The following is a 15,371-nucleotide window of genomic DNA, read 5'->3' as shown; positions in this document are numbered from 1 at the left end:
AATCCATAATCGTGATAATATAAAACTCAACTTATATATATAATGAGGACCAAATGTTAGGTTGAAAACATTATTTAGGTAAATTCTAATGGAATTAAGTTTTGTATTATTCCATTTCCAGTACAAAACTTAAATCCATTAGAATTTTAATTAAATTCAACCAAGTACCTTCGGTAGATTTCACGGTACATTCGGTAATTTGTTAAAGATTAAAAATAATTTATTTTACTGATCCTTTGGGCATGGCCTTCATAAGGGAGGGGCTGACAGGGCTCTAACCTGGGAGCCCGGGCTTAGAAATGGCCTGGCGTGGGGGGATCGACCAGTTAAGTGAGATAAATAAACACCACAAATTTTCTCTAATAGCCTGCGGCGCTAATTTACTTTGAAATATTACCATTTTAAAATGTGATACTGCACAATGCAATATAAATAAATAATAATTCACGTGTAGAATTTTATTTTATAATAATGTGTGTTTCCTGACTAACATAAATACCTATTTATGCAATATAGCTAATAGTCAAATATTACTTGGCTACCATAATAGGTGGTTACGATCAGTGCTTTGTAATATGGTGTCGAGTGCTGATAGCTTAATAATTCAAGTCGATGTATTGAAAAATGGAAAAAACTCGCTAAAAGTACACGGAACACCCTAAATTATACCTCAAAGAACCACGGGGTTTCTTTCGCGAAATACCATTTGGGGTACTCTACTGTATTATAAATGAAATTTCCCTTAACCTTGGCAATGAGTAGGAGTCCGACAAACATCCTGGCATAGGGACCCTCTTCAGGATGTGGGGTTTATACCTTCGCGTCTAATGTATTTGACACATCAAGTCAAAATACCTGCCAACTTCGCAACAGTGTATTGATAAATTAAATATTGTTTACGATACATTATAATATATTATAGTTTATTATATTGACAAATAACGGACAAGTAATATTAAAACAAAACACGTTCTATTTCACATGTATATGCTTAATATAGGGTAAAAATTCCCAAAAGAAACTATGTTGGAAATAATGGTTAAAATAATCACCATTTAAATATTCTTACTATGGATAAAGTATCGTCTGATCCGATACTGACGAAAAAAATACCGATACGTTTTTGACGACCCTATTTATATGTAGCAGTTGTGACTCCTTATCATTTTTTTTTGTGGTTGCGAATTCAAAATATAAGGTTAAAACAAAGTTTGTATACGAAAACATCATACACAAAATATATATATCAGAAAGTATTCGTTTTTCTTTTGTCGTTTCACCATGTATTTCGCATAATTTTATATTATATCTAATTTAGATTTATCATATTTACATAATACAATATTTTTTGTTATTATTATACTTAATAAGCAGTTTTACTTTTAGTAATAAGTAGGTAAATTTTTGATGATTTTATAAATTCAACAGACATAATGGCACAAAGCTACTTTCTTGTTTTTTTTATTAAATGAAGAAAATAATAAACAGGTACTTTATATTATTATATTATAAAATTTGTTAGCTAATATCATAACAAAATGTATACAAATAATTATTTATAAACTCCAACCATTGATCTATCATTATAGAATTGAAATTAAGCTACCACATAGGTTTGACGCATACACAGTTTTTGACGTTTAAAAAGACAATAATTATGGCCGTACATGAGTCAACCTATTAGTAGTACTTAGGCGATGAGGTGCAGATTGTCTCCAAGGCTTATATAAATTATATTAAAATACGAGTAAACTAATTAAATAATAATATAAATAGGAAGAATATTTTATGAACATTGTACTGTAATTTATGTTATCATGAACGCAATATAATTTAATACATAATAATATATATACTTATTAGGTCTTATCACTCGCTTTATCTATTTTCTGTAAGTATGCGAAAAAGTGACTGTATTAACACCACAATAATAATTATTATCTTTCACCGATGTAATATAATAATATTATATTTTGTTAGTCGTCTCTTTTGCTAACTTTTAACCATATTCCTTTTTTTACTGGTAGTTACAAAGGCTATGGGATCCATTGTTTATCTTTTCTTCCGTTTTTATGGATGGCTCAACTGAATATTTATGCAAAAACGATGCAAGTCCTACTGCACTTTCCAAACCTCATGCCTGAAAATAAAACATTGTATTTATAAAGAAAGTTCCTATGTAATATTATCTAATTAACAATTTAGTTTTTAAAATATTTCTTCTGTGGCATTTATTTAATTATGATGAAATAAACAGTAGATATAATATTATTCTGAATTCATTTACTGATCTTACTTTTACGTCGTCGAACTCCATTGTAATAATTTGTGGGGTTGCTGCCAAAAGTTGATAAGTCAATAATTTATTTAAGTATTTAGAGTTGACAACGAGTTATGTGTAGGTATATATAAATATGTATGCTAGAAAAATTGAGGTCATCCGATATATTATAGAACATGCGCATAGAGCCCAAAGAAGTTAGCAGTGAGCCTAATTTTAGAGGGCATATCAAACTTGAAATTGCAATTACTCCGTAACATGATTTCGAGACTTACCAACTTTTGCCAGTAACCCCATTATATTGTGAATAGTATACATAATTTGAAAACACATCAGACATTATACAACTAGTATAAAAATCGTTTTGAAAAAAAATATGACACCTGCCGCAGACTCACAGAACAGATTAATAAATAGAATTCCGATAGGCTATACCCTAATACACTACATTTTAACGCAGACTTTTGAATATGTGACTGTCATACGGAAATAAATCATACATTATAGACCTGCAACAGTGTGTGTTGCAATCTTCAAATACACCAATATTGAATGCATAAACCGAGAACAGTTGTCAGAACTAAAGACAAGCGTATTCATAACATTTGTTTAAGTTTATCCCATATTCTTCCACACTCGAGATCGGCTGCCTGTTACTCCACACCCGCTAGATATTTGATATTTCAGTTCCCATTATTTCTGAGTTCCCTGCGCGGACTCAAACCCGCATCCGCTGTATTCGCGCTTTGCAAATTGGCTAGTAGTGTTCTGTTCTTCTAACTGGTATCAGGATCTGTAGGTACACATTTTAGTTATAACTTACTAATCTAGTGTATACGCATCCGTATCCCGGTAGGCGTCGTTTTTTCAAAAAGATGTTTTTTAGAAGTGTCGTAATTGTTATCATATTATGCATGTCCAATAACGAAGATTACATTCACAAGTCTTGTGAATAATAAGCACTAAATACTTATTGTATTTAATTTTGATTATTAAAAAAAAAAACTAGTTTATTAAAATTTATAATATTAGGAGTTGTTATGGAATATGAATTAGATCATTTATAATCTGATACAGCTATCAATTTGAAAATTATTCTAAAACTAATAAAACCTCACTCTGTAAATTTATTGTATGTTAAATAATGTACCTATTTCAAGTTTCATTACTCTTACCTATACAATTCCTTGGTCCTTCACCAAACGGTAAAAACGGCATGTGATGCCTTGATTTAATTTCCTCAGTTGTAAATCGTTCAGGAATAAATTTCTCGGAATCAGGATAATACTTTGCATCGTAATGAATTGCGCCCACCGGAATCGATACAGATATTCCCTTTTCAATTGTTAAATCAGTTCCGGGAAACATATGTAGAATTACATATTCTTTTTATGTACAGCAAAAGGATACTTGCGTTGTGTTTCACACATTACTATTTATAAATACTTCATATCTAACATGCCTTCGTATGTAATTTCCCCGTCATATTTTAAGATAGCGTAATCGATTTCATCTTGAATTTTCTGTTGGATTTCTGGATGGAGTGCCATTTCGTGAAGTGCAAAAGACATCAACGTGGAAGATGATTCAAAACCGGCAGCAAAAAATATAAAAGCCTGCGCCGTTAAAAAAATGTCAGTAAATTCTATTGTTTTTTCTTAACCTTTAGTACCAATTGTCTTTTATCTCAATCATAAAATCAATGAAATCGTGTCTCTTTGCCTAGCTATATTTTCTTTCTTGCACAATCTGTAACAGTTGACAAGAAAAAAAAAATGATCTTCAGCTTCTGTTATTCTCATTTAAAAAAAAAAAAAAAATAATCGAGGTAATAATAGCATTAAAATATATTTAAACTACTTAAAAAGTATAACCTCAAATACTTTCTTCCCCATTTTACGAAACGGAGCATTTTTATCAGACATTGAATTCATTTTTACACCAAAAGCACATGATCCTATAACATTGGTACTTTTACAGCATATGAATGATGTATTCATTACCATTACAAAGTAATTTAAAGAAAGGTATGGTTCTCGTCCAATTAGATAAAAAAAAACATTCTGCATTAAGAGGTCGATTTCGACAAAAACGGATATTCGGGAAACCAATCCTATAGCGACGATCTGTCGTAAACTTTGCAAATAAATGTAAATATTGGGGTAAATTTTTGTCTCATAACCCGCCAGTTTACGCCGTTGACGGTGAATATGTTTTTATTCAACGGCTCATTTAAATCGGATACATCTTCGTCTCTGTCATGAAAGAATTACTTGATTTAAAAACACCCACATATTTTTCATTAGAAAACTCTTCATACAGCTTTCTATAGATATCTCCTAACGATTGACGGGCAAAAACAAAACTGGCATAATTACCAAAGAATATTAATGGTTTATGATATTTAACACTTTTGTTTTTTCAGTAATTAAATTTTTTAGTAAAATATTTTTACATTAATATTGATAAAATCGAATACACGTAGTAAAAAAACATAAGTACGTCATACTTAGACATAATTCGTTTGCTAAACATATTATATTAAACTACAAACAATACCGAGAAACTTATTTGATTTTGTTTTGTCTTTATCTGTAAATTCTACTCAATCGGTAACATGGACACGGCTTATCTATCATTCAATACCAACTCAACAATATTCATAAATAATATCATCATGACGTATTATCAAAATTCGATAATGGGTTTAGTAAGTAAATATGGTTATATTATTAAATTTTATCTTTGACATTACAATACAATGTCAGAGATAAAAGTGAGTAAATAATAATTATGCACTCATTTATTATTGTATAATTATATCAAAATATAATGTAGAAGTATTTTTTAAGTCATATCCGATCCGGTAGTAGTTGATTTTCAATGAAAGATGACACAAGAAGAAGAGAAAGAATGTTTTTTAACGCGATATTAAATTTTACCACAGAATAAATGGATTATCTCATTAAATGTATGTTTCCCATAATACGTTATAATTAAAATGAACTTGCATTATAAAAGTGTATGTAAATTCTTCACTTAGTGTTGTAGAGTTACCAAGCGGCAATGACATATTAAATGGACGACTCACTTCATATCGGCGCGCACGAGAAATTGTGCATGAAAGTCATTCACAGATGTATAGGTAGACGTCACGTGACCATATGACGTATCCATTTCCATTATGCGATACAAGCTTCGAGAATTTATAGTAATATAACCTTTATTGTAATGGCGTATTAGTGTCATTACTCATTGCGTTAGAAACAGATTCTAGGTTACTTACGACTTCTCGGAGATTAGACGTTGTAGATTGTATGGGCAGACCCAGCGGTGTCGCCAGACCGCTTGCAAGCAGAATGTTCATTTGAGCGTAGGATACCGATATTAAAATATGAATTTCGCCATCCGGCAGACCCGACACAAAGTGAGTGTCATTTTATTTTCCAGATGCTTCGTCCATATTAATGTCATTGCCAAGCGGTCTTACTTGCTTTGCCAACTTCTAGCGCCTAATAAGTTGTCTGAAGGCAACCCGTATACCACGAGTCCGAAGCAATTTTCCAAGCGCATTTAGTTGCATTATTATTTATTTATATTATTTTACAAGTCATGCGCCAGATGGCAGCATTTAGGGGGAGATTTTAGGAAATAATCCGAATTCTTGGCTGCCTACCTATTCCTTAGAAAATTTTCTGAGCTAGTATTGGTATTCAAAAATTGTAAATTTATTTATTAATGCAAAGTTGATTAACTTTACAATGAAATTATATTATAATAACAGTGAATGGGGTGGGGTCTCTGTAAGTACTTGTAATAGAATGTCAAGAATAGTAATTATATGTTTAATTACAATAAGTGCATAATAATGTAAATTTATCGTTGTTATTTAAAAATAATAAATATAATATTATTATCGACTGTCTGTAAATGAGACCATATTATTATATTATTATAAATTTTCAATTAGATTTTTATATAATAATTATATTAAGTATTTAAAAGTAAAATATTTAAATCTGCATGTATGACTCAACACATATTTTTTAATATACGAAAGTGGAATTAATACATCTATGTGGAAACAGATAAAGAAGAAAAAGGGGCTATATTTAGCACACGAGTGACAGCATAAGTCATGTGATGAGAAATTAAAAGTACGGGGTACTCCAGATCAGGAAAGAGACATAGGAATAAAATCCATATGATATCTGGGAAGTCTTCATCTTTAATACGTATGAAGAGAAGAAATATTCGTCTTTCGACCATGTCAGATCCTAATAGGATCATAATATGGGCCTCCACATAGTGGAGGTTTGTTAGGAGAGAAGAGATATTGCTACATATAATAGTAGACCCTCAAACCTAAAAGCCGTAGGTTAAATTGAATAAATAAGAAACTAATAATATATTCTATATCTTTTCGTAGGTATCTTCATAAATTCGTCTCATTATAAGTAAAACGATCACAAAAACACCCAGGTTTTGAGAAAATTACATAAATATATTTTGAACTCACCTGAAGACCAGTGCTTTACGCACTGAACTACATACAATAGTTGCCTCATTATCGAGCATTCCTTATTATTTACTCAAATAGATGATACATATAGGAATACAGAACTGTATAAAGTGAATATTTTATTGTTTTTATTTATATTATTAATACATAACCAACATCATATTTAATATAATAAGTATGCGCAATACGACAAGTGGAAAATATTGTATTGCCATATATTTGTTAAAATTATTTCTTTCTTGGACTCACTTTTAACCAAATACCATTTTTACTGGCCGCGACGAATGATGTGATGTGAATTTAAAATTTTTTTTTTGGAACGTTCCGTTGGCTCGACGAAAAACTTCGATAAAAATGATACGAGACCGACTTTGCTTTGCATTTTACCAAATCTCATTCCTGAAAACAAGGAAAATACGTAATTTGTAAAAAATATATAGACATGAATATATTACTATAATATAGTTATTTGAATTGGGAATTGGGAAGCTTGGGCCGTGATAAATGCATCCGTAAACTCTATATCGGTCAGTGCTGTTCCGTTACTTGTATCTAATATATCAAAATATTCTTTATTATTTTTAAGATCAATTAACAAATCGATAAAGTCATGACGTTTTTCCCCACTCTCTTCTCTATCTTTAATAATTTCCTTAACGGTTGATATAAAAAACTTTTCAATGTCAATATCAAATATTCATTTAGGATTTGATCACAAAATTAAAGATCGAAGAAATATTACACTTTTATTCGGAGAATTGAGAGAATTGTTTATGTATCTTTCAAAAGATTGTGTAATATTTTATTTTATTCATAAAATATGTTGGTATTATGCGATAATGTGTGTCTGCCCTACGATTTTTGTATTTCACTGATGATTTCTCTTAATGGTATGAAGAGTGTTACTACTTACGCATACCTTTTGTCCTTATTTTGTGAAATTGAAAAAGTAATGAACAAAATCTTCCGAGGTAAGGAATGACATTCCAATCGTCGTTTTTTTTATTTAATTTTTATTTTTATTAAATGAATTTCGTATAAATTTATGTTGATATTTATGTTATAATATATTATAACAAGTAAGTAAATTTATGAATTATTATTTTTTATTAAGATAATTTACCAAGATTCATATCTGAAACAAAATAAATAAAAAATACACGTACATCGATATTGAAATGAGAAAATCGGTAGCGACATTTCTTATAACTAAGATTATAAAAATGGTAAATAAAAGCACAAACATAATATATTCGGTTAAAATATAGACACATAGTCTATTTTTATACTATTTTTATCTGATAAAATACGATTTGAAACTCATAGTTAACCAGATTCATAATTATCACACAGAAAACACTCTTTCTATCCATATACATTAATAAATAAATAGAGCAAAAGAATTTCTGAATATTTAATAATTTTGAGGATTTAACTGCATTGCTGAATCGTAGATTGTGTTGAAATGCTTGCAGTTTTTAAAAAATGCGGGAAATAATATTTTTAAGTTTGCTACAAATGCAACTGCAAAATAAAATTACTTATTAGTTTTCCATATTATCTAGTATTCTATATACGAGTTTCTTCAACGTCGTTGATAATAACTGTATTACTTCATTATGGAAATTAAATTTGCTTTATTAAATTATTATTTATTAGTTATTATTTTTATCAATTATTGTTAGTGATAAATTTATTAATAGAACGAACTATGTCCATGTTAGATTTTATTAAATATATCTACATAACAAATGTAATGGACATCATAATATGTGAGCATGTATATTATTTTAAAATTACTATTAATTACAATATTACAGTAATATTGTAACACTATAATAATATATATATTCAGTCATATAATACATTCATATTTATATCAATATCTTACAACAAAAAATAACAAAAATATGAAATATTTCCGTTTAAAGTTAATTCCTAAACAGGGTGAGATAATAATAATAATATGTAAAGGTAGTGTTAGACATATCTCTAATATTATGCTTACATATTATTAGAGAATTTTTATACATTTTACGATGTACATAATATATGAGCTCACTGATATTTTCTTTAATTTGTACATTTTTGGTACCACACCCATATCTGTTAATGGCTTCACAACCACACATAACTATTGTGCTTCCAATAGTTTTTTTTCACATCACTTGGTAGTCATTGTGACACTGGAATTTAGATTTCATCAGCACGTATGTACCACACACCAACCGGTTTACATTAATTTTGGAATTGTATATATTTCATAATCGGTTAATAATATTGATGTTTCATTCAGTTATTCTCTTGACAATTATTACATATTATAATTTAAATTTATATTACGAAAACTTGTATTTTTAATACAACTATCAACAGCCATTACACACTTCTTTTAATTTTTTTTATACCAGTTAGTATTAAATTCAGTGATTATAATTTGATAAAAATGGTTAAGTATAAAATATTAGAACACGTGGGTTATCTACCTACTAAATTTATTAAACCCCCCACGGTAAATTGCATATGTATTTATTTTTTATTCATTGTAATATTTTAATAGTTAATCAGGGTAATCAACACATTTCTTCCCCATTTAATAACACTATTCAAATTAATTTCATCAAATAATTACCCAAGTATTTATAGAAAATAAGAAAAGGTATTTTAAACGGCAAACTTTAACGCGCCAATGGTTCATGAATATAATTATGTATCTACAAACACACAGTACCACAACACTCAAAAATATCAAGAAAAATGTAACGGGACTAATAACTATATACATTTTTTTGTACTCTGATCAGATATCGATCAAAACAGCAACAAAAACTTAGCTACAAACGTTTTCCTTGCTTGTCTAAATAGTTACTAAGAAGAGTCGCCACCTACAAACATATACACACGTTTTATTAATATGAAGGTTATCAGAATAGATGAAAATTATCATCAATAAAGTTGTCCCATTATTAAATTAATATTCAGAATATATTATAATTATATAATATTGATTATATGTTTTTTTCTGTACTATCAAATATAATAATTTATAGATAATAGTTTAATAAAAAATATATATTTATTACTTTTCGAAAAGAACGTATACTTAAAATGATAATCTGAAAATAATGTGACTATATTTTTATATATTTTTTTTTTTGAAACAATATTAATAAATTGTATAATAGTTAAAAAAATATCGACACAATGGTAAACGTCATGTTCGTTAAAAAAATATTTATAGTACATAACTAACTTTTCTGATTTATAAAAAATCATGACGATGTGTGTCTTACGACATTAATTTCTGACAAACTTTGAAACAACTAGGATGTCATTAATAAAATAACGCGTTTTATGGACAAAAAGAAACTTACTGCATACCAGGAAAACTAAACCGTATGTTTATACAGCGTATATTTAAAGTCCAACAGAGGTTCTATTTTTCTACTAGAAACGTTTGGTTTGGAGGTTAGCTATTTCACTGACCATTTTAAATTATTGAAAGTAATTAGAATCACAATTTAATATATTTTATATAACTATAAATAAAAATATACTAATTACATAATTATTATTACTAAATGAACAATACTTACTACTTGAATTATTATATGTACGTCTATGAAATAAATTATCGTCAACTAAGTCCTTCAAGTAATCACTCTCCCGTTTTGATTTTTTATGGTAGATTATCTGGGTTTGGGTCGAAATTCATAAGGCCGGAATCCCGAAGGCCGAAATCCCGAAAGCCGAAATCCTGAATACCGAAATTCCGAACGCCGAAATCCCGAATGGCCGCAATCCCGAAGGCCGAAATCCCGAAAAATAAAAAAAATACAAACAATAATAATTGCGCAATCTTAACACTTATCTTGGATTGCGCAAATTTTTACAGGAGTGACAACAACCCGTTTGATGTACAAAAAAATGGTGTTTTGTCTCTCTTGTAAAATTTGCGTAATTCAAGATAAGTGTTAAGATTGGGCAATTATTAATGTTTGTGTTTTTTATTTTTCGGAATTTCGGCCTTCAGGATTCCGGCTATTCGGGATTTCGACCTTAGGGATTTCGGCTTTCAGGATTTAGGCTTTCGGGATTTCGGCCATTCGGGATTTTGGCCATTCGGGATTTCAGCATTCGGGATTTCATCCAGCACCCAGATTATCTATTGCTTATCTGCGTCCAATATGCATTCTTTCCCATTATAGCATACTGGATACAGAGTAGGTATATTGGTGCATTTATTTCTCATTTCAAAATAATTAAAACTCTTGAAAGTTACAAACTGTAAGTTCTATTACCTCAAAGTTAACACCTTAACGACTTTTACTATTGCTTTCAGAATATTTTGCCGAGAGTATGTAGAAGCACTCGCTCAGTTACAAGTATAATTTGATAGCAGTTCATGGTCTTAACAGTTTGCATATAAAGTTTTTCCGTAGATTGTGAGGCTTCCTTGAATAAATTTCATTATACAAAATATTTTAGATGGATACATTTGACCGAGAAATTATCAAAGTTGGATAATTTTATTATTTAAATACAATTAACAAAACTGTAATCCCGAAAAAATATTTCATTTTGTTGTATTTAATCATTATTTTCATAATTTTAAATATAAATTAGGTACCTCAGTGGCGAAGGATGGAAGTAAGCAGTTAAGATCCAACATAAATAATGAATACTAAACTTTGTCACTCAAACGTATTGGTTTTCATTTACTTAAGACTACAATGTGTATATAATAGTGTTAGTCAGTTTCAAAAATTCAAATAAACCCTGCCTAATTCAAGCGATAGTAGTCAAAAAATAATAGTCAAAAAATAAATTATGCAATTAAGCCATACATATTTTTAAATATTTTATATACCTAATAATAAAAATATTTTTATCGATTATGTTTTAGCTTAGGTTGGACTTAAATGTATGAAGGTATTAAGGTATGAAATATGTATTCTTAATTCAAAGAAAACAAATACGTGTTCCCAGAAAAAATATGCAGTATTTTGTCGGATCGCCCAATTTATCAAAAACAATTACGGTTTGGTTAGGCAGGGTAAAATAGTTTAATTAAAAGGTCTTAGCAATTACATGTAGGTGCCTTAAAATTTATGCAGTCAAGGTTAGTACATACCTATTCTATGATTAAAAATAAATATGGTCGCTAATATTATTTAAATTTTTTACTTAACATATAACACATTAGTTAATATATTGGTTGAAAAAATTGTCGTGATTAACAATTATTCCTTCGATAGGTTAATTGGTAAAGCGTAGCGGTGGTTGTCGATTCAACTCCTACTCAGTGCAAATATTTTTCTTTTATAGCTTTGGTATGGTCATCTTATAGAATCTCCTTAAAAGGAGTTGAATTTATTCACATTTTCATTTTCAATAAAAATCGATAGTTTTTTATTTAAAAAAAAAGAAGAAGGTAAGAATTATTTAAACACTTCTCTAAAAAAATCTAGAGGACCATAACCATAAAAATCATACTATTATAAATTTTGTTATAAGTTTTATGTGTTAAACGAATACATAATTTGTAAACTTTTTTTTAAACCAAGCTTAAATTTTACTTATTTTTCTTTTCAATGTTTTTTTTTTATATCCGTACATATTGAATATTTAAATTACTTTAAAATATGAATTATCAGTCAATATAGTCTATAATTAAATTACATCGTATTTTTTCGCATTCATTCACACTATTGATACATAATATTTCATTTACTTACCAAAACTTATAATTCTTTTCTAAGATTGATTTTCAGCCAAATCCCATTTTTACTGGCGGTGACGAATGATTTCGGATTGGTGATGATTTTTCTTTCGGTTTTTGATGTTGCTTCAACGGAAAATTTACTCAAAAAAGTTACCAGTCCAACGGTACTTTGAATTTTCCCAAATCTTAAACCTAGAAAATATCCATTTATCATTTATAATTTTTACTCGATTATTAATAATATTTTACTGGACAAATTTTAAATATATACTTATTCATTATAACATCTCAAGCGTAAAATATTTACCAACATACAACACAATGAATATAATATGTAATGCTGTTATTTATTTGTAAAATAATATTATTGTGGTCTAGCAATCATATTATTATAATGGTATACAATATACTGAATCGAAAGGCAATGATAAAATTACTATAGTTATACAAGATTTAAACACTTGAATATATGAATTCATTAAAATTGTGGTTGGTGATAAATTAACATAAAATTTAGTGTAGGTATCAATAATATTTACTTTATAATGTAAAGTAATATTATTAATCAAGAATTCAGACGTTGAGATCAGTTAAGAATGCTCTGGTAGGCAAACGTAGCCGGTCATAATATATATATTATATTATATTTTAATGTATAATATGTAAATATTTTAATATTATTTGTAATAGTAATATAATTCAAAATAATTAATTATTATTTAACGTAAATATGTGTAAAGTTTATTCAAACATTAATAGATGGCAGTAATAATAAAATAATTATTAATATTTTATTATTTATATTCAATATTTTCCATATTCGGCTTCGTGAAGAGTGATATTGCTGCAAATATAAACGATTTTCATCACAAATCAATATTATCTAAAATTTGTTTATTTATAAATTATTGACCAAATTGATAGTATAAAAATACGTATACGTAATGTAATACATGAAATGATAAAATAGCGATATTATGTGCCTTCCTCATTATGTCCTATAAAAAACCATAAATAAATCAATTTACCAATGCAATTTCGAGGGCCTTCTCCAAATGGTAAAAATACCATTGAATGTCGTGATTGAATAGCTTCAGGTGTAAATCGTTCCGGAATGAATTTCTCCGGATCAGGATAATATTTCGAATCATAATGAAGAGCGTTCACAGGAATTGTCACTGATACTCCTTTGTCGATACTCAAATTTGTTCCAGGAAATGTATATAATGAGTTGCACACTCTTGTCAGAACGCCAAGCGCGGGATATTTTCTTTGAGTTTCACAAATAACCATTGATAAGTATTTCATTTCTAAGATTCCTTCATAAGTTAATTTACCATTATATTTATCCAAAACCGAATCAATTTCAGCTTGCACTTTTCGCTGGATTATTGGCTGGAGTGCCAATTCATGTAACGCAAAAGACATTAGAGATGAAGATGTTTCAAACCCAGCAACAAAAAATGCATAAGCCTGTGCTGCCAAGAATTCATCAGTAAATTCAAATGATTCATTTGTGTTGATGTTGTTTTCTTTAAGATCAATCATTAAGTCAATAAAGTCATGTCTTCTCATTTTGCTGTGTTTTCTTTCTTGGACGATTTCTTTAACAGTAGATATGAAAAAATGTTCAATCTCAATATCATGAATTCTCAATTTCAATAAGTCAAACATCTGTGGAGACATGAATCTAAAAAAAGTTTTCAACTGTTTTGCGAACGTCGGTGCAAATACTTTACGTCCCATTTTTCTAAACGGTGCGTTTTCGTCGGTCATTGAGTTCATAGTTACACCGAACGCACATGACCCAATCACATCTGCAGTGAACTTGGAAAACAAATTACGGAATTCCACTTCGTTTTCAAGTATTACAGTTTGTTCTATGAAGTTTTGAAACTCTTTTCCTTTCTCTATAATTAAATGAAACATGTCTTTTAACTTGCTCGATGTAAATATCGGCGTAAATTTTTGTCTCATGATCCGCCATCTTTCACCTTTGACGAATAACAAATGCATATTAAGTTTCTCGGTAGCATCAGTTACTTCGTCATCTCTATCTTGGAAGTATTGAAAATCTTTTATGAAAACAGTTTTGATTAAATCCGGATCACAAAGCATTAAATCTGGTCTGGTTGTTTTAAACAAACCAACAAATCTTTCGTTTGGAAACTCTTCGTACACATCTTTGTAAATATCTCCCAGGCTTGATCGCATTAAAAAAAGATTTTTATAGTTTCCAAAAAATGGTAATGGTTTCTTAAAGGGTACACATTTGTTTTTCCAATATTTAAAATGCCTCGTTAAATATGCATACACGCAAATTAATAATACGAAGAAACATAAACACTCGATGAACATGTTGTAACAGTTTACAATAGCCTCAAACTGAACTAAAATTCAGAAATTTGATTACACTGCGTAACCAGGGTTATCATAATTAGTGAAGAAATTGTATCGATACTTCTTAATTATTACAAAAATTCAATATTTTTTAAATAAACCATAATCATGATATAAAATTCAATTTATATAGTCATACGGGACAAAATTTGAGGATGAAAATATTATTTAGATACAAAAAGTTTTAATAATTGCATTGGTCTAATCTCACCCCATTTCACGGTATATTCGGTAATCCGTTATGGATTGAAAATAGCTTACTTAACTGATCCTTCGGACATGACCCCACAAAGACGGCAGGCTCGGGCTAAGTGGAGAGCCGGCGTGTGGGGACGACAAGTTAAGTGAGATAAATAAACTCCACAAATTTTCTCGAATAGTAAAAAAATCGCCTGCCTTTATTTAACAATAGATATTAACATTTTAAAATATGTTACTGTGCG

General features: G+C 28.9%; 2 protein-coding genes across 2 annotated transcripts; both read right to left on the bottom strand.

Moving 5' to 3' along the window:
- Positions 1-1,259: 1,259 nt before the first annotated feature.
- LOC147078428 (putative cytochrome P450 6a20) lies at positions 1,260-8,522 on the bottom strand. The gene is made up of 5 exons (XM_085960471.1): positions 8,514-8,522; positions 7,350-7,455; positions 3,779-3,938; positions 3,457-3,476; positions 1,260-2,140 (listed from the first exon to the last, which is right to left on the bottom strand). Exons 1-5 carry the CDS (start codon positions 8,520-8,522, stop codon positions 2,094-2,096), a joined length of 342 nt encoding a protein of 113 aa, XP_085816597.1. The 3' UTR covers positions 1,260-2,093.
- LOC147078427 (putative cytochrome P450 6a14) lies at positions 6,455-14,915 on the bottom strand. The gene is made up of 3 exons (XM_085959420.1): positions 13,557-14,915; positions 12,542-12,720; positions 6,455-7,202 (listed from the first exon to the last, which is right to left on the bottom strand). Exons 1-2 carry the CDS (start codon positions 14,884-14,886, stop codon positions 12,548-12,550), a joined length of 1,503 nt encoding a protein of 500 aa, XP_085815546.1. The 5' UTR covers positions 14,887-14,915; the 3' UTR covers positions 6,455-7,202; positions 12,542-12,547.
- Positions 14,916-15,371: the final 456 nt, after the last annotated feature.

The sequence above is a fragment of the Rhyacophila brunnea genome, unplaced genomic scaffold (assembly GCF_057557595.1).
Source record: "Rhyacophila brunnea isolate RB1 unplaced genomic scaffold, BYU_Rbru_1.0 scaffold_11, whole genome shotgun sequence".
Lineage (NCBI taxonomy): Eukaryota > Metazoa > Arthropoda > Insecta > Trichoptera > Rhyacophilidae > Rhyacophila > Rhyacophila brunnea.
This window is presented reverse-complemented; position numbering and strand designations above follow the sequence as displayed.

Bases quoted from the DNA above. Each gene is read 5' to 3' on its own strand.
- LOC147078428 (XM_085960471.1), bottom strand. The intron at 3,939-7,349 runs GTAACGGAACAG...CTAAAGGTTAAG, and splicing joins TTTTGATATATTAGATACAA to AAAAAACAATAGAATTTACT. The intron at 3,477-3,778 runs TATCTTAAAATA...ACCGTTTGGTGA, and splicing joins CAAGATGAAATCGATTACGC to AGGACCAAGGAATTGTATAG.
- LOC147078427 (XM_085959420.1), bottom strand. From the start codon at position 14,886: ATGTTCATCGAGTGTTTATGTTTCTTCGTATTATTAATTTGCGTGTAT. The intron at 12,721-13,556 runs GTAAATTGATTT...GATATTTTCTAG, and splicing joins AGGCCCTCGAAATTGCATTG to GTTTAAGATTTGGGAAAATT.